Below are 19,312 nucleotides of genomic sequence, written 5' to 3' on the forward strand. Positions count from 1 at the left end.
CACCCACACGCCCAGTCAACCACCCCTGACATCACCTTCTCCCTGTGACGTCACCGCGCAGTTGTGGGCAAGAAGGAACCATGTGGATAAGAGGGATTTCGTTTTCGTCCCACGTTTTCTTCCGGAGGGTGAAGAATTGGAGGGGGGACTCGTGTGTGTGTGTGTGTGTGTGTGTGTGTGTGTGTGTGTGTGTGTGTGTGTGTGTGTGTGTGAGGAAAGGCCCGCACGCCCAAAACAAGTAAAACAACAAACAAATTCATACCCAACTGTGGGGGTATCGCTTTCAGACACACACACACACTGTGCATTTGGCACCAGACAATACTTCGCTTTCTCCACAACAAATGCATCTTTGCAACACACACACACACACACACACACACACAGAGAGAGAGAGAGAGAGAGAGAGAGGATAGACACCACTTAACTAATCTTCCCTTCCTCCCTCCTCCGCTAGCATCACCACCCTTCCTACCCTGGCGAGGACAACAGAGGAACTGAGGGCGCCGCGTCACCTTTGGCCTCCCCTGCTGGGTTGAGGGAAGCTGCAATGTTCGGCTGAGAAGCAATATTGCACTTTCCCCGGCCTAGAGGGGGTGGAACCTGCTTCGTGAGACAACACCCAAACACTCGTCACCTTCTGCCTCCGTCCCAGCGCGAGCAAAGGAGAAACAAATGCCAGTCGACGTGTTTGGTCTTACCGGAATGGTAGATAGAGGGTTCACTTATCTTACGTGTCTTGCAAGGAAGATGTCTGTTCTGGTTACGAGTGTTGTAGTGAATTCCTTTGTTTTGTGTTCTTAGATAGTCAGGATTATGGGTTAACTCTTATATTTGGTGAAGATCGTATGGCTAAAGTTTGTTTCTTAAGTGTAGTTAGTTTTTACTTCTTTATTGATGGTCTAGATTAGTTTGTAGTTATTTTTTCCCATAGTTGTATTGATTGTGAGAGAGAGAGAGAGAGAGAGAGAGAGAGAGAGAGAGAGAGAGAGAGAGAGAGAGAGAGAGAGAGAGAGAGAGAGAGAGAGTTCGCAGCCAGTATTTCATCATTAAAATGCAGTAGACCAGGTGAGGACAAGTGCATTCTTGTGGTTCAAAGTCAAATTGCACTAGTCCCGGCCTGCTGTACTTGCGTCCTGCCTGCCCCACCACCACCACCACCACCACCACCCCTCCCAGTGATGCACCTACTCCGTCAACAACTCGGAAATACCAAGATGAAAGGAAAGGAGGCTTACTCGGATATAATGCATAGTTTGAAGTTGCTCTTGTGAATAGACTGTGTGTGTGTGTGTGTGTGTGTGTGTGTGTGTGTTTTTGTGTTTTTGAATATTTTGTACTTATGCCTTCTGTTAAATGAATGCGATATAATATTGTTGTATTGAGTGTATTCTTAAGTTTTACACTTCCTGTTAGACTAATACGATGTAACAGCTCTGGCGAATACGATGTCAACTTGTTCTGGCTTATATTTTCTGTATGTCACTAATATTGCTGTGTTGAGTATATTCTGGGTCTACCTGTTTTAATTCTTGGCTTTTATACTTTATGTTAAACTAATACGATGTAACACTACTGTGGTAAATACAATGTCAAACTTATATTGGCTTATATTTCCTGTATGGCACCTGAATTAATACGATATAATGTAGTAACGGTAAATTCTAGAAGTCCCTGCCTGGTTCTGTATTTCCTCCTGCCTTTGACGTGAGCGGTTTGAAGAGGGGGATTTCAAGACACCCTCAAAATATGGATAATCCTTTTGACTATACTCTTCGGGAACTGACACCTTTAGTAGGCTTTTTTTTTTGTATATCCCTTTTTATTGGCCTAGGCTAGAGTCTCCCTTGCATAAGAAAGTAATAATTGTCTACCTTCACTAACATTAATTCAGTACGTACAATACTATGATAACACCACTGCAGTAAATATACACCCAAGAGTGTTTCTAGCTTACCTGCTGTCTGGGGGCACTGTCATTGCTGTCTCCATTCCCCGATAATCAACAGCGTCTTGTTAATTCTGAAAATAAATTAACAAAAATAAATTTATCTACATTATATACCAGGCCAGCAATCCCACACGGTGTGGCCCAGACGAACCACTACACTCATGCACACTTCATTCACACTCTTAGCTTCTGTGTTTTGTCTTTTAAGCAGAGTAAAACTAAATAATAATAATAATAATAATAATAATAATAATAATAATAATAATAAATTGGTAAATTAAATAAGAATACGTAGCTTTAACATTATTTAGACTGGCTGAAGGACCGTAATGTGAAACAAATGCGCCGCAACTCCACTACATACAAAAGGTTCTAGCTGAAGAGACGAATTTTTAAAGGTACTTTCATGGTTTTAGTGACAGATTAACGAGATTTCTACAATGTGAGCAGGAGAAAACACTTTTGAGAACCCGGCTAATCATCTCTGTGGGCTTTGAAAACAGTCGTGGTGGGAGAGCAAAGCGTTTTATAATGGTATTGCCGGTGATGGACATGTAACAGGAAGCGTCATGGTAACAATGAGGAGATTATTACATTCCTCTCGTATTTGTCCCTGTACAGAGTAGACTGTAGACGTAAGCACGCGTCACACACCCAACCTGCACTCTCCGGTAGTCTAATTCTAGCCTCCACCCAAGAACACAATGAAACAATGCCGTTTTTTTCTTTAAGCTGTAACGAAGTATGAAAGAAGAAATGTAGATAAAACAATGACATTTTTTTTTTCTTTTCAAGCCGTAACAAGCCATAAAATGAAGAAATATATATAAAAAAAAATTCTTTGTTTTTGCAAGTTGTAACGAAGCGTGAACGTAGAATCAGATAAGTTTTTTTTTTTTTTTCAAACCGTAACGAACCCTGAATAAAGAAAGGTAGATAGAACAATGACATTTTTTTAAGCTCCCTCGAAGTATGAATGAAGAAATAGAGGGTATAGTGAGGTCCACACAGCATGCCAGGCAGAACGAAGCGTAGTAAGTACAGCATAATGATTCACAAGTACGTACAGGAGGACACGTGGCGGAATGCTTTGCAGTTTTGTTGCTGTAATAGTGCATGTGTTTGCCGGATACTGGGTACAGCAGCACCAAGCACGCCTGTCCTCAATCACAGCCGGCTGGAGGAACTTTCCAAACACACTCAAAGAAGCAACAGGTCAGAATACTCAAGAAAAAAGATAACTAAGTGCACGGTAAATATTTATGCATGAAAAACAATGTTGTAATGATTGATCGAGAAATGATATGATGCATTTAATGAGAAACACATTGATAATTTCAGTGACTTTTGTGAAGTTGGAAAATCTCATCTCAAGACATATTTGCCATCTAGGGAAAAATTTCTAACTATTCTTTAAAGAAAGACAAGGCAGAATTAATTAGAATAAAGGGAGCTGAATGGATGATCAATATCTATTCGTCAGAGATAAATACATATTTGATATAAAATGCTACAGGTTTTTACTATGTTAAGACCCAAATTTATTGATGCTCTTATGGCTTGAACATTTTTTTTTTCTTGACCACATGGACCATTTTACATGTTGATGGTGATCTTAGTAGTACAGACGACGATTGCTTTCAAGGCAGGCGAGAGAGAGTACGTCATGTGAAGGAAACACCGTGCCCAGTGCGACAAGTAAGGTCAGAACTATCTCCTGGTTTCTCCGCTTGATGGCATTATTAAGTGTAGTGCAGCCATACCAAGATGCAAGAACATGGGGCGCAATGCAAGTTGCAACAGTTATTTCCGAAAAGAAAAACTCATCTGGGGTTGAAACTCCATTTGTCTTCCAAACCCTAGAAGGTGTGAGTGAAAGGCTGGTGAGTGGACTGAGGTAGTTTTGAATAATAACAGGCAGTTTAAGAGGGAGGCTTACCTGCCCAAACCCTAGAAGGTGTGAGTGAAAGCCTGGTGACTGGACTGAAGTAGTTTTGAATAATAACAGGCAGTGTAAGAGGGAGGCTTGCCTTATCTGGACACTTCTCCTTTCCCATCTTTTTAGTCACTGTTATTGTCCTATTACAGTACAAAACACGTACTGAGTTCCTTGGCGCAAAGGGATTCGCTGCCTCTCGGTGATGCGAGGTGAGGGACTGTTCCCCGCCCTCCAGAATTGTGCTCAACCTTCAGAAAAGGTATCATATAACGCATTGCCTCTTGCCGTATCTTGGCTTATCTTGTGTTCTGCTCCCAGCTGACACTCTTCCCTTATGCCTTGAGTTCTCAAATGCTTTGTGAATCGCCTTGATCGAGTCATGAACTTTATAAAGACTCAACTCCTTATGATACACACGTGCCGATCCGGATATTAAACATCTAAATGCTTGGTAATTTGTAATAATTTAGCTCAGTGTTTTCACAACTTATGCATTTTCATGTTATTTTTATTCTGAAATTACTTATGACTCACTGTTACAATTTTTGTTCTTGTACCAGACTGTATATATTTTTGGCTGCCACACCCACAAGGGAATGAGTGGAACTCGTTGGAAAGGCTTTGAATGGACGAAATCCTTATGTTTATCTGCTACATAGTGAGTGGAAGTGCAACATAATGTGACAGTGTGTGGTGCTTTTTTTTGGGCCTCTTATATAGATAGAGATGGAATGTTATTAATTACACAGACACACACAGAGGGCGTCTTACCCAAGAAGACAATGAGATCAACCATAGTTTTATTGTAAATGGTGATGTACAAAAGCTCCCCATTAATCAAGAGTAGTACTATTGGGAAAACTTTCAACCTGGTATAAGAAGTAAATGAAAAATGAAAAAAGGAAAACTGGTGAACTATTTTGTGAGAATAGAAAAGAGCTGATATCCAGAAAAAAAAAAAAAAAAAAAAAAAAAAGTTTTGCATTTTCAACACTCAGGGCTATACCAGGTTAGAATTTTCTCAATAGTTCCTGGACTGTGTTGAGAGGTGGTGCTGCCCCTTAACCCTGAACACACATTGGGAGGGAAGAACTGTCGTAATAAATTACCATTACAAATCACCCAGTGCTGTATAACCAAACAATATTCACTAAAAAAAAATAAATAAAAAAAAAAAAATTGGAGTGCAAGACTTAAGACCAGTGGTGAAAGGAGGTACAAATTGTTATATTGATCCGGCAACACAGACCCAGCACTTCTTGAACCCCAAATTAAGACAGAATTAGAAGTGATGAGTGTGAGAGGAAGCTTCAGTGGACACCATACAATACATCATCCATTTATTCGTCTCTATTCCTCTTGTTTAGTCTTTCCCTTTTTCTTTTTCTTGCTGGCTTCCTCTTCAATAGGTGCAGGAAATCGGAATGGGATAAACTCCTTGTACTCTGAAAAGGAAATATATAAACATTCAAATACAGAGGTTTTATGTTGTTTGTACTGGGAGTTGTCATACCTACACCATCTTCTCTGGGGCAATGGATCCATATGAATGAGAGGGAGTCAATATGTAGTTCTTAACATTGTCTGTTGTATGTACTTCCAACCATTACTCTTTAACCCTTAAAATCTGAGTAGCTTCTTAAAACATATTAAATCAATCTATTCCAACTTGAAATCATACGAAACTAGATACTTTTAGACTGAATGTTTTAGGGGACACAACAGACAGCCCATTGATTTTAAGACAGCATCCGTGAAATTAGTAAAAGCAAGTAATCTCAGCCTAAACAAGAGTATAAGACAGCCACAGGATTCAGAGGGTTAACCAGGCACAGTTCTCACCTTCGGGCATGTATGCCTTGATGGCCTCTGGCACCTTGATCCCCTCCTCTGTCTGGTAGTTCTCCAGCACGGCACAGATGACACGAGTGGTGGCACACATCGTAGCGTTCAGCATGTGCACGTACTCAACCTGAAAAATGCACGCAATAAATCTCCATTCAAGAAGTTAAGGACAGTAGATTAACTCAATTCTAGGCATCCAAATACTTCCAAAAGAGGGGAATAAGTTATAGCAAAGTAAATAGTAATGTATAAGATACATTACAATTGTATAAGATACAATTGCACAGTGAAAGCCTGAAAGGAGCTTAGGATAGTAGATATATAAATGTAAACCCAAACCTCTCAATACTGCTAGAAGAGGAAAATGATTACAGCAGTGAAAAGAGAGTAACTACAAAGTAAATAGTAAAGTAATAATGAGGTATAATTGCATACTGAAAACCCAAAAGAAGCTTAGGATAGTAAATCATTAAACACAAACCCAGACCTCTAAATACTGTTAAAAGAGGAGAATGATTACTGCAGTGAAAAGAGAGTAAACAATGAGGCAACACCACAGCAAAACCCTGCTCATAACAGATAACAAAACTCAACTCAATACTCCCAAATACTGCTAAATGTGGGAATGAATGCTACAGTACTAGAGTAACAACAAAATAAATAACTGCACACTGAAAGCCCACATTGAAAGTTATGAATGGATGCCCTCACTCAAATCTATGCCTTCAAATACTGCTTAATGGGGAAATGAGTGTTAGAGTAATAATAGACTAATGACAAAGTAAACAGTCCAAGAATGAGGTGATGATGGAAGTACTAAAGGGGCAATATTGCTGAGTAGTAGTGTCTCCTCTCGCCACACTCACCGCTGCGTTCATCTTCTTGGTGGCTCCGTAGCGCACTCTGAGTCTCCTGGATTGGTAGTCGAGGCAGTTGGAGCATGAGACAAGTTCCCGGTATGCTCCTGGTGATGTGGGAGAGAGATCAGTTACTGGACAAAAGCATCATCTCTTCTTCTCCTTTCCCTGTTTCTCTAGAATGAGGAGTTGGCACCAAGTATGAACCTCCTCCGGTTGTTTCTATCCCTTACATCTTCCTCTGTGACTCCTATCCTTAGCAGTTCTACCACAATTCCATCTCTCCATTTCAACCTCTGCCTTCCTCTCAATTTTCTTTCCTCAACTGGCTTCCTCCAGGCTCTTATAATCGATTCCTGGTTCTTCTTCTTAAATGACTAAACCATCTCATTTTATCTTATCACTTCCATAATGCATTCCACTCCTGCTCTTCTTATTTCTTAATTTTGTAGGTATTCTCTGAGTGACACGTGCATTCTCCACCTCAACATTCTCTCATTTACCCTCACAACTCACCAGATCCGGGGAAGTATGCCTCCAGATCAAGTTTCTTGGCAGCTGCATTGTTCAGTTCCCCAGACACAATGTTAACGACTCGGTAGGGCAGCCCCAGCGCCTTGCAGAATTCCTCGGCATTGGTGATCATCTCGTCCATCATCTCCCAGGACTTGCCATCGTGTGGGGAGGTCAGGCAGAACTGCTCCACCTGAGAGAAGGGTGAAGTGTTGGGTGTAAAGGAGTGTTATGCCTGGAATACTACAATGCTTCCTTAAATTCAAATACCCAATAGTAATAATGATAGTAATAGCCCTCAAGTCTTAAAACAAGCACTACACTACAAATCTTTGTCAAATTCACACACTTTCACTTACAATAGAAGCACAATAGTAATCTTAATGACATGCATAAACATACCAAGGCTGTCTCCCCCAAAAAAGGTGGATAGCTAGGACAAGGCACACAACTGTCACATTCACACTCATTCACACCACTCTCTTAGCCCTCTGCCCCTGATGGAGAAGAGACATTACTCCTGCTCTCATTTTACAAGAATGAGCCCCACAGTTTGGACAGTAATAGTAATACCCTCACATCTAGAAGCATCACTACACTACAAATCTTCCTCAAGCTCAGACACTTCCAAGAGACAAAAGAGACGTCACCCAGAGCCACTAGTGACATACCTTCTGGAACTGATGGACTCGGAAGATGCCCCTCGTGTCCCGCCCGTGTGAGCCAACCTCTTGCCGGAAGCAGTAGGACAGGCCGGCATACCTGAGGGGAGGCACACGTACACAAACACTCAAGGCCAGTTCCAGTCATTCATTTATCATTTGTTAGCTTGCCAACAAAGACACTTCATTTGTAATTGGGTTTCACAGTCACCTTTGGTGACTGTTTTTCATTTGGGAGTGTACCAGAAATTGGTTTAGGAGCTTACAAAAAGACTGTGGAAGTGGCCCTCAATCTTGTTTCTTATGGTGAGAGAGTGACACAATTTTTTTCAGGCAGTATTAGTAATGGTACCATTCCAAGGTTCTTATCTGTTTCACTACTGCTCTTTATTAGTTTCAGTCATATTAGTAGTTCATAATTTCTGTAAACTGAGATGATATGTTTTTACTTATGCTTATTGTATGTGTAAATACTTTCTTGGTGAATAAATCTCGTTATTATTATTATTATTATTATTATTATTATTATTATTATTATTATTACATTCCTACCAGTAATGACAATGTTATATAGTGATGCCATTCCTACCAGCACTGGCAATGTTAATGATCTTGTGTGAATAGGAATTACGTGTGGAAATAGGTAGGCATGCTTTGTATGGGGTGCCATGTTTAGGTCTGGTGGCCTCCTGCAGCTTTCCTTACTGTCTTGTGTTTTTATTGTCTTATTCTTCAGGTACAGAAACACGTAAGTTGACTGCATGCAGCTCCTCTTATTTTCTTTTGTTACCATCTTATTCCTCAGTTAAAGAAATATTTTAGTAGATGGCATTTTCAAGACAAGATCTGGCTTCCCTTATTTTCCTGTGTTCTCATTCTTCAGGCAGGAATATGGTCGCTGACTGCATGTTTCAAGACAAGATGGAAACACAAACACAAAGCAGCAAGTGAGAGCATCAGTCACTGGCAGTGTTAGTGAGTTCACTTTTTTTATGTTGCTCCTGACACGACTATGGCTGTAACCTAACTAGTACAACCATGCCCAGTACTCTACCTAACTTAACCTTACCTAACACAACCATACCCAGTATTCTACCTAACTTAATCAAACTAACACAACCACACCTAGTACTCTACCTAATCTAACCTAACACAACCATACCCAGTACTATACCTAACTTAATCAAACTAACACAACCATGCCCAGTACTATACCTAACCTAACCCTAACCTAACCTAAACCAAACCTAAACTAACCCAAAACTAAACCTAACAACTTAAACCTAACCAAACCTAACTTAACCTAACCCTATCCTAACCTAACCACTCACCTGATGGGCAGCTGGTCTGTTGGTATCCACTCGTCGCGGTGGAAGGCTGCGATGGGCTGCTCTGAGGTGGCAATGAGGTACTTTTCGTCCACCTGCTCTGAGCCGGGCACGTCACCCTTCCCTAACACCTGTGGAGGAGGCAATGGTTTGTGTGTAGTGCTTATGGTTCTCCTATATGCACCAGAATTCTTTTTAACTCTCTCACTGCTAGTTGACATGTTTCTTTAATCACAAACTACTCTAAAGAATTTATTACTTATTCTACAGCCACCTCTGAGCATAAAACTGCCTACACATTGGATAACCTTCTCTTTTCATCCCATTATCTTTCTTGTAAAATGCTCTAAAATAATATTTCCCAACCTAAGGGAAATTTTAGGATTCTAAGAGGGGGAAATCTATGGAGGGAAATAAAAATGACTGGTTATTGGCTGACAGGAGAGAGAGAGAGAGAGAGAGAGAGAGAGAGAGAGAGAGAGAGAGAGAGAGAGAGAGAGAGAGAGAGAGAGAGAGAGAGAGAGAGAGAGAGAGAGAGAGAGAGAGAGAGAGAGAGAGAGAGAGAGAGAGAGAGAGAGAGAGAGAGAGAGAGAGAGAGAGACTCATATAATGTGCCAATTGACTTTTCTTCAAGTACTATATACAATTACAAATAAAAATGTATGTTATGATTGCTTTCAGTAGTGACTTTGTACAATAATTTTGGTTGAAATTCCATAATTCAGTTTTGAGAGTTTTAACTTTTCCTTGACACTCTATGAAGGGGGAAAATCTGAACAGATGAAATGGTTGACAGGGAAAAAGACACAAAAAAGGTTAGGAACGACTACTCTAAAAGATTCTGTACACTTGCTTTAGTGTTGTGAATTGTTCCACATTGCAGTAAGAATTCAAATATGTCTATATACCAGGCCAGCAAGCAGAATGGCACAGACACAGCACCACACACTCACATCATTCACACTCTTAGCCCCGTTGACCCCCAGTGGGAAGGCACAGTTTCATGAACCACCCTACTAATGAGTTTCATGAGTGTAATAAACCATTCTTATTTTTCTATTTGTCAATAAATCTGTCTTAAATGGTGCACCTGATGTGAGGAATACTATAACCTTGGTTATTTTACATTGCTAACCTTAGTGATTCAAGTAGACAAGCACCAAAAAGTGAAAACTCTTGTCACATAACATATTTTGGTTATGTATAAATTATCTTTCTTAATCTATTAAAACTCCAGTAATGTTAAAAGTACACCAACAATTTTATTATATACCATGTCTTTTCCTGTCTGTAAAGACTCCAATGATGTTAGAAATACACCAGTAACTTGGGGGGGCAGGTACAAGAGAAAGTCTGGTGACATACATACATAAATACACCCACGTGCTCTGTCCGCCATCTATCTCTCAGCTCGTGCTATCCTGAATAAAATACTTCACTTCTGACAATTCTAATGACTAAGCTATAGGGGCTAGTTGAATGCAGATCACCTTATCTTCAAGGGCAACTCTTCTGCAATTAACTGTGTGAGGCTCAATCAAAAGGAACATTTAGAAATAATATAAATTAATTTGGGAAAGAGGATCTATGCGTGCAAGGATTCTTATGATAATCTCAGAGGGCAAATGGTCACCTGTAATTGTACATCTGGTGTCTGTATCTCTCTCTCTCTCTCTCTCTCTCTCTCTCTCTCTCTCTCTCTCTCTCTTCCTTCATTCTTCTTCTCTCTCACTTCTATTCATTCTTACTTCTTCTCTTCGCCTTACATCGTTTTATCTCTCTGCACATAACAATATTCAGTAGTGACGCTTCATATTTTTTGTGTGCACAGACTGGCTGGATATGGGGTGGGGCACTGTTTTCACTGTGCCATAGTGAAGAGGTTAAGAATACACCAATGCGAACATACAATACACACCTTGTACAGCTCCTCGTCAAACTGGGAGAGCTGGGCCACCTCCTGCATCACCTCTTTCCGCATGAAGAAGGGAGTCACAATGGGGACGTACTTCTTCTTCCCCAGTATGCTGAGGCCCAACTCCACCAGTGCCCTCTCCATGTATACTGCTGGGCCCATCAGGTAGTACCCACGACCTCCTGCAGGTGATGACAAGGATATTAGTGGTGTTCAGTCAGCACTAGACACAGACACACACATATTAATTGCTAACTCACTGGTAAGATACCCAGGTCTGGATTTGTGCCACACTCATGATGCTAACGATCTGAAGTGTTTTTTTTCATATCAGTGATGTTCAGTTAACACTAAACACACACATACTACATTCTAACTGGTATTATCACTTATATTCTTATTCTTGATAGGCCTGGATTTGTGCCACACTTATAATATTAAGGATTTTAAGTGTTTTTCATATCAGAGGTGTTCAGTTAGCAATAAACACACACAGACATACTGCACTCACTGGTAGTGTCTCTGGTCTACACTTGACAGGCCTGGATTTGTACCACTCTCATGATGCTGATGATTTTTAAGTGTTTTTTTTACATAAGTGGTATTCGAAAACACTAGCAGTAAGCCAGATTCTAGGAAAAACACAATGTGTAAACCCTACTTCAAGGCAACTTACAATATGAAAAAAAGAAAATCAGTGGTGAAAAAATACCTCAATATGACTAATAAGAACAATGCCACTGAAACTGAAGAGACAACACCCTTACTCTGAGGTAACTAACAATGGTAGAAAAAAATCAACAGTAACAAAATGTGACATGAAATAATTAGAAGCACCAGAAGGAATGCGTGAAGTCTTTATAAGCATCTACAAAAAAGTTAACAATGAAAGGAATATACGTATTTTGCAATTTCTTCCCAGTTCAGAGATTGGATTTGGCTGCAGAATGAGTAAGGATGTCTAAAAGTGATTAGAGAAAAGTTTTAGCAAGTGGCAGTCACAGGGATAACATGATGAGCAAGAACAAAGCCACTGAACCTGAAGTGACGGCTCCTCTCTTGGCATCAGAGCCTCCGATCATGGCAATAAGGTCCACGTGGGAGTATTTCTTGGTGGTCTCCTCGCCGAAGGTTCTTACCACGGCGTTGTTGTCCTGCGGGGAATTGTGCTGTTACTGCTTATGTACCCACACCTGAATACTCCATTAGTTGGGATTGCTGAGTTAGAATATGTCCTGTCTCACTGGGGGAATTAAAATACAGTGGAAAAACTCTCTTATCCTTATGCTGTTACTGCTTATATACACACCTGAATACTCCATTAGTTGGGACTGCTGAGTTAAAACATGTCTTATCTCACTGTGGAGGATTAAAATAGAGGAAAGGATCTCTCATCCTTATCCATCTGTGACTGCTAATATACAAAGGCTGGGATAAGCTATTAGTGGGGGTTGCTGAGACAATATTATCCCTTGTTTAGTGGGGGGGAATTGAAATAAAGACAAGATCTCTTGTCCTCATCTTTATGCTGTTACTGCTTACATATAGAGTCTGGGATGCTCAACTGGAGGATGCTGACAAAAGATGCCTTCGTAAATTTGATATTAACACTGGGGATAAGAATTAAGCTGCCAATTCCTTGATTACTTGACCAAAATAACCCTTCTCTCACTGTGGGGAATTGAAATACAAAGAAAAAAATCTCTTATCTCTTATCCTTAATGTTGCTGCTAACATATACAAGACTGAGATACTCTTTTAGTCATGACCACTGAGAGAAAACTATATGCCTTGATTTACTGTGGGGAGTTGAAATGTAGAGGAAAATATCTCTTACCCTCTCTTATCCTTACATTCATAGACTGGGATATTCTAAGTGGAAGTTACTGTGATAGAACATGCCTCAATTCACTGTGGGGGATAAAAATGCACAAGAAAAGCTCCCTTATCCCCTTTCTCCATTCCTTTAAGCCTTTGACAACAAGCAGGGAATATAGAGGCAGTACACTTTCACTCAGCAGCAGCATATGTTCCCTATAAGAGTACAGTGACAAGGAAGCATAAACATTACAATAGCATACTTCATGTTAATACTGATAAATATATTTCAATAGCATACATCATGTTAATACTGTCTATACGTCAAGTTGATGCCCACACAGAGGAAGATAATACATGGATTTATCCCTGATGAAAGCCTCTCACAGCTATTAGCACACCAAACAGCATACAATACGAGGCAAAGAGGGAGATGTGAATTAGCAAGGAAGAGAAGATGCATGGTAGAGGGAGAGAAAAAGAGCAAAGATAACTGAAAGCCTCCCCACAGTCAGATTATCAAATTAAGGTGAGGATGAAGATGTGAATTAGCAAGGAAGAGATACATGGACAGAGGGAGGGGAAAAAGTGAAAATAACTCGCACACACACACACACACACACACACACACACACACACACACACACACACACACACACACACACACACACAGCATATCAAACCAAACACAAGCTCCACCATTTCCTCACCTTATCATCACTAAAAGGCACATTATTATAAACAGAGGAGGATGTGAATTAGCAAAGAGAAGAGGCAAATAGAATAGAGGGAAAGGATAAGGTGAACACACACACACACACAGCACATCAAACCAGACACAAGCCCCAGTGTTCCCCCACCTCATTATCACTGACAGGCACATCATCGTACACAATGTTGCCAATCTCCTTCAGGATGGCGTCCCTCTCGTTCTCCAGCTTCTGCAGTTCCTCATTGTTCTGTGTCATGGTCTCGTCCACAAGCTTCTTCACCTGAGAGGGAGGAGTGTCACCTTAACACCACAGTCAAGGGAAGATGTCAGTGATGGCAGAGAATGGTACATGTAAAATCTTTTCCTATCAGTGTGGTGGAGACACTCGGTATGTTAGATGATATTATAACTTGAGTGACATTTTTTTTATTTCCTTATTCTCTTTCATATGGAAGGACTCTGGCCAAGGGCAGCAGAACTGATAAAAAATTAAAAGAAAAGGCTTACTGAACAGAAACGACCATTAATGTCATCACCCAACAGTGATATTTTTCATTTGCCTATTCTATTTTATATGGAAGAATGGCTCTGGAAATAGATGACTAAAAAAAAAAAAAAAAAAAAAAAAAAAAAAAAAAAAATATATATATATATATATATATATATATATATATATATATATATATATATATATATATATATATATATATATATATATATATATATATATATATATATATATATATATATATATATATTACTTCCTTATTCTTTTTAATATGGAAGCACTTTGTTTTTTTGACCAAGGACAACAAAACATAAAAGAATAAATAAATAAATAAAAAATAAAATAAAATAATAAATAAGAAAAAAGAGACCCAACACAAGCAGCCCTAACATCACAGGCACACGAGTGGCAGGTCATACCAGACCCAGCATTACCATGTCCTCACCTCCTTCAGTTGGGACACCTTGAGGGGCCGCAGCAGGTCCACTGTGAGCTCCGTCAGTTTCTCCTTCACCTCGGCTGGCACGTCTGTCTCTGTGCCCTCCGCTTCCTTGGCCTGCAGGATTAAGACCAGGTATATTAGCAATCAGTCATTCTCCTTTTGAATAAGTGGTGACTAGTTTTTTTTTCCTTTTAAGTAAGAGAGGCACTGGTCTAGGGCAACAAAGAGAAGAAAAAAGAAAAAAGGTCATTGAGGTGCCAGTCCCTTAAGAAAGGTCAAAAGAGTCATCTAAAATTAGAGGACAAGTGTTTTGAAACCTTTCCCTCTTGAGAGTTCATGTCATAGGAAGGAGGAAATACAGAAGCAGGCAGGGAATTCCAGAGTTTACAAGATGAAAACTATATCAGCAATCAGTTTTTTTAATTAGTTGTGGTGACTAGACATGAATTATATCAGCAATTAGCCATCTTCTTTTTAAATAATCTAGTTGTGGTGACTAGATGCAAACAAAGTCAGCAATCAGCCATCCTCGCTTTGAATGAGTTGGTTGTGGTGACTTGATGCACACTATGTCAGCAATCAGCCATCCTCTCTTTGAATGACTTGGTGACTTGATGCACACTATGTCAGCAATGCATGACTCAGACGCTTATCTTTTTGTAAGGCTTAGTTTTGGCACCCCCCTTCATGCACCTAATTAACTAAATTCCACCTGAAACTCATCTTTTGAAATGCATAGTTGTGGCACCATCTCAAGACATCAATGAATCAATCTTGACTTGTAGCAAAACAGTTACTGGTACTTCTAATCATGTTTCTCTAAATTGTACTCATCAACTGTCAGTGTGGAATTTTACAGTACAATCTGATTCAAAACAAACATCTAGATTATCTTACACATCAAAAACATTCCAGAAAAAGACAATTATGTAAATAAGGTGTAAATCAAGCACTTGCTACATTACAGACCATAAACCAACAGCAATTTATAGAACAATGACAAAATTTACAGTAAGCACATTAAATGTATGAGAAGCAAGCATGGGAGGACAAAAGAGTTCCTGAGTACTGAGCAAACTCTCAACATGCCTCGGTATTATCAACATTAACTATCTCAGCTGACCAGTATATCTAAATGCCCTTAGTTTGATAAGGATAAGCCACAGCATCAGTCTATCTGGTATATCCAAATGCCCTTAGTTTGATAAGAAAAAGCCAGTGTCAGTCTATCTAGTATGTCTAAATGCCCTTAGTTTGATAAGGAAAAGCCAGTGTCACAGTCTAACTAACAAACACATCAAGAAGGGGCACAGTGCAGTCACTCACTAGCCAGCATCGGTGGGCGTTATCGCAATAATGATGTTGGGTTATCAGTTACCTGAAAATAATTTTTTAAGCATTACTGATTCATCAGTATTACTGATACTTTTGGTTCCAAACTAGTGATACTTGATGATTTTAGTTTTTGGAACATGAGCATGCTGAAGTTATAAACTTTCAATATCAAATGTTGTTTTACTTAAAACAGTACTTTTCATTGGTGAAGAGACAGGAAAAACATTGAATTACAAGATTTTCTAAGATTTTCTGAATTTTCTAAGATAAAGATAAAAAATTTGAATTTATCAACCTTTTTATTTAAAATATCAATATCATTATTGCTAGTATTGGAATTTTCGATTTATCGGTTATCAGTTATTGGACAATATATTTATTGCCAGTTATCAATTATCAGTTATTATGATAATTTTTTTTTTGTTATCATGCCCAGCTATGCTAGCCAGAGTATACAGCCAAGACTGATCTGACAAAACAAAAAAGGGATCAGGGCCAACATTCAAATTTAAGTGAAGCAAACACATGAAAGGTGATTATATGTAAATTATATCAGCAATCACCAATCATTCTTTTTAATTACTTAGTTGTAGTGATAAGAGACACACTAGGGCAAGAGGCAGACTCCTTGGAATGGTGAACACGGACACAGGCCATCACTTCATCATCCAAACAATGAATGTACAAAAGTACTGAAGATTCCCATATCTCATGAAGGAGTAGCCTGCAGTACTGTGCTTTATGATAAGGCAACACAGACCACTGGTGAAAAAAGAGGGAAGAAATCTAAAATGTAGCAAAAGGAATTAAAGGTCTCTAGGCATGATAATGGAATAGCCTGCAACACTGTGCTTTATGATAAGGCCACACAGACCACTGGTGAGAAAAAGGGGAAAAAAAATCAATAATGTAACAAAGGGAATAAGATGCATAAGTCAAAAGCAATAAATAAGTAGATAAATCCATAAATAATAAGACTGCCACACTGCCATAGTGCTGTGAGGTGTGAGGTGCATTCAGCCATATAAAGGTGACTGATAAGCAGGCAGCCCTTCAGGTCAACAGGCAGTGAATATGTGCACCAGAACATGTCACGAGTCCCTGTCTCCTGGAGTGGTTCAATTACTACACTCTCACAGACATCTGTTCAATACCACAACAATTCCAGCATGACGTCTTCACTCAGAGACACATCCTCCGCACATCTCTGACTCAACATATGTACACCAATCATTGTGTGACACTCAATCATTAAAAAACATACACATACATTGCATATTAATCACACGTCAAGTGTCTCTCTTCAGGATACATCTGAGTGCTGCTGTCCTGGGGCAAGGCACAAACATGCATTGCTGGGGCTTCTATTCACTGCAGTTATTGTTTACCATCATTGGCTTACCAGCTCAGCCTGGAAGGACAGCCGCTGGGGGTCTGGCAGGCACTTAATCTCCTCAGCAGAGAAAGAGTTCATGTGTGTGTACCACCGAGCCACGGCCGGGTGTGTGAGGGGGGAAGGGGATGCTGGCAGGCGCCCCATCAGCCGGGAGTCCCTCTCACTCGGCTCATACCCACACACGTAACTGTACTCACGCAGGTGCTTCTCTAGGGTCTCCAGGTCTGGGCCTGTGCTCCCCGCCTCCTCCTCCTGCTCACCCTTCTGCCGGGCGGCCTGACCACAAGACCACACCACACCCTCAGTTCATTCCCCCATAGAGAGAGTCAGGAGTTTCAAAGCTGAGATGTACATGAGATTTCACACAAGATCCTATGTTAAAAGGCTGTCTGATTTCACTGTAGTAGACTGACTGGGAGTACATTATTGAAGAAGAATAAAAAAAAAAAAAAAAAAAAAAACATTAAACACCATTCAAGAAGTGACAGATCCTCATGTGCCACAGAGAGCCTTGAGACCAATCACATATGAGTACTAGGACATGTACCTATCCAGCTCCAAAAAGTAAAGAAGTGAGGCAAGTAGTAACACCAAAGGCTATAGAGAAGTCTGCGTTACATGTACCAGGAGCATCTAATGGGCTGGTGATGGTCACTGGGCATACACAAAGATTTCTAAAGTCACAGGTTTGTTTTGGACATAGGCAGAGCAAAGGAAAATTGTGTTCTTTGTGTTTTGTGCCTTCTGCATGATGGGTTTAGAATCATCACACCATGCAATATGTTTGTTTAGGCAAGGTGTGGCAGTCAGCAAGCATCCTGTGCATTATGAGCAACAAAACTTCTAATGGATGCCTCCTCAGTAACAGTAAACTTCCTAAACCAACATGAAATATCTGTATATTATAATGTTGTAAGTGCTTAATTTACACCATTCATGCCGGGAGATCCCTCACAAGGACAACAGCCAAACGCTCAGGATAAGGTGGTCAGATCACAGATAGTAGTAAGTTAAAGTTATTTTCCTAATCTCCAATGTTTTAAAGTGTCAGCTGGTTTATAATGCAATGAAAGGGTTATAATTAAAAATATCATCTGTTTGTGAATTACTGGGAGAATTTGAACGATAGGAACTGCCTCATGGGTCAGCTGGTGTATAATGCAGTGAAGGGGTTAAAATTAAAGGTGACAGCTATTTGTGAATTCCTGGCAGAATTTAGATGACAGGAGCTACCTCTCGGAACACAGCACTAGTCAGGTCAGCCAGGACACAAACAGGCTGCTCCTCACCTTCTTCTTCTCCCCGACTGTCTTGGAGATGATGTTGCCCATGCGGTTGAGGAGGTCCCCCTTGTGCCGCGCTGAAACACACACACACACAGACACACGTTAAATAATCATATACAAAACCCTTCAGAACACTAACTCTGCAACACACACATACACACACATACACACACGTTAAATACTCATTATAAACACACTTGAGAACACTAACTCAATCAAACACACACATAATAATGAACCAAAGTTAGGAATGGCAAGGTTATCCCTGAAGAAATTAGACAAGAGTACAGAAAGGAATGAAAACAATACCCAGAACGAAATAAGGATATTCAGTAATGAATATATAACACAAAAACCCAGAAAGAAATTAATAATATCTAGGAAGAAAAAAAAATCAGAAATGGAAAGAAAATCCAGGAAAAAACGGGAAATGGGAGAAAATAAGAAAGAAAAAAAAAACGAGACAAAGCCAATAAATACAAAACACCACAAAAAAAAAAAAACAAGAACAAAACACCAACACATCACCCACACCCAACCCTTAAAAACCCAATTACCTGCTCTCCATTTGGTATCCTTGTCTATCACAGCATCCACGGCTCCTACGTCCTTGTATCTCCTTCTCTGAGATTCCCGCACCTTGGCAGGATCTCCCCCTTGGTCCTCTCGGAATAACACAATATCCAGCATGGCCGCCTTATTTCTGCTGTCACTGAGTTAGGAAGGAGTCAATCTTGCGAAATTCCTCCCCAGTCAGCTGTCACAACCTCCACGCTGCCCGGCCGGGGTGTATACATGACATGAT

The 19,312-nt window shown here is 40.0% G+C and overlaps 1 protein-coding gene and 1 long non-coding RNA gene across 5 annotated transcripts in view; one reads left to right on the forward strand and one right to left on the reverse strand.

Moving 5' to 3' along the window:
* The window catches only part of LOC135089090 (uncharacterized), a 17,722-nt gene extending 16,160 nt beyond the window's left edge, over window positions 1–1,562 (forward strand). Inside the window, exon 2 of the long non-coding RNA XR_010261387.1 lies at window positions 458–1,562. This is a non-coding gene — a long non-coding RNA (uncharacterized LOC135089090). The remainder of the gene's footprint in view (window positions 1–457) is intronic.
* A 3,115-nt stretch (window positions 1,563–4,677) lies between these two features.
* LOC135089092 (serine--tRNA ligase, cytoplasmic-like) lies at window positions 4,678–19,312 on the reverse strand. Of its 4 annotated transcripts, none has more exons than XM_063984318.1 (13): window positions 19,065–19,312; window positions 18,511–18,581; window positions 17,228–17,497; window positions 14,494–14,604; window positions 13,689–13,820; window positions 12,050–12,164; window positions 11,014–11,192; window positions 9,099–9,226; window positions 7,777–7,867; window positions 7,109–7,298; window positions 6,602–6,699; window positions 5,733–5,862; window positions 4,678–5,335 (listed from the first exon to the last, which is right to left on the reverse strand). In XM_063984318.1, exons 1-13 carry the CDS (start codon window positions 19,195–19,197, stop codon window positions 5,241–5,243), a joined length of 1,743 nt encoding a protein of 580 aa, XP_063840388.1. In that variant the 5' UTR covers window positions 19,198–19,312; the 3' UTR covers window positions 4,678–5,240. The 4 variants fall into 4 exon arrangements, with proteins under 4 accessions (XP_063840388.1, XP_063840389.1, XP_063840390.1 ...); XM_063984319.1 differs by having other exon boundaries at window positions 18,455–18,581; window positions 19,065–19,311; XM_063984320.1 differs by lacking the exon at window positions 17,228–17,497.

This window comes from Scylla paramamosain, chromosome 32 (genome assembly GCF_035594125.1).
Source record: "Scylla paramamosain isolate STU-SP2022 chromosome 32, ASM3559412v1, whole genome shotgun sequence".
In the NCBI taxonomy this organism is placed as follows: domain Eukaryota; kingdom Metazoa; phylum Arthropoda; class Malacostraca; order Decapoda; family Portunidae; genus Scylla; species Scylla paramamosain.

Bases quoted from the DNA above. Each gene is read 5' to 3' on its own strand.
- LOC135089092 (XM_063984318.1), bottom strand. From the start codon at position 19,197: ATGCTGGATATTGTGTTATTCCGAGAGGACCAAGGGGGAGATCCTGCC. The intron at 7,299-7,776 runs GTATGTCACTAG...CCCTTCTCTCAG, and splicing joins GAGTCCATCAGTTCCAGAAG to GTGGAGCAGTTCTGCCTGAC. The intron at 6,700-7,108 runs GTGAGTTGTGAG...CCACATCACCAG, and splicing joins GGCATACTTCCCCGGATCTG to GAGCATACCGGGAACTTGTC.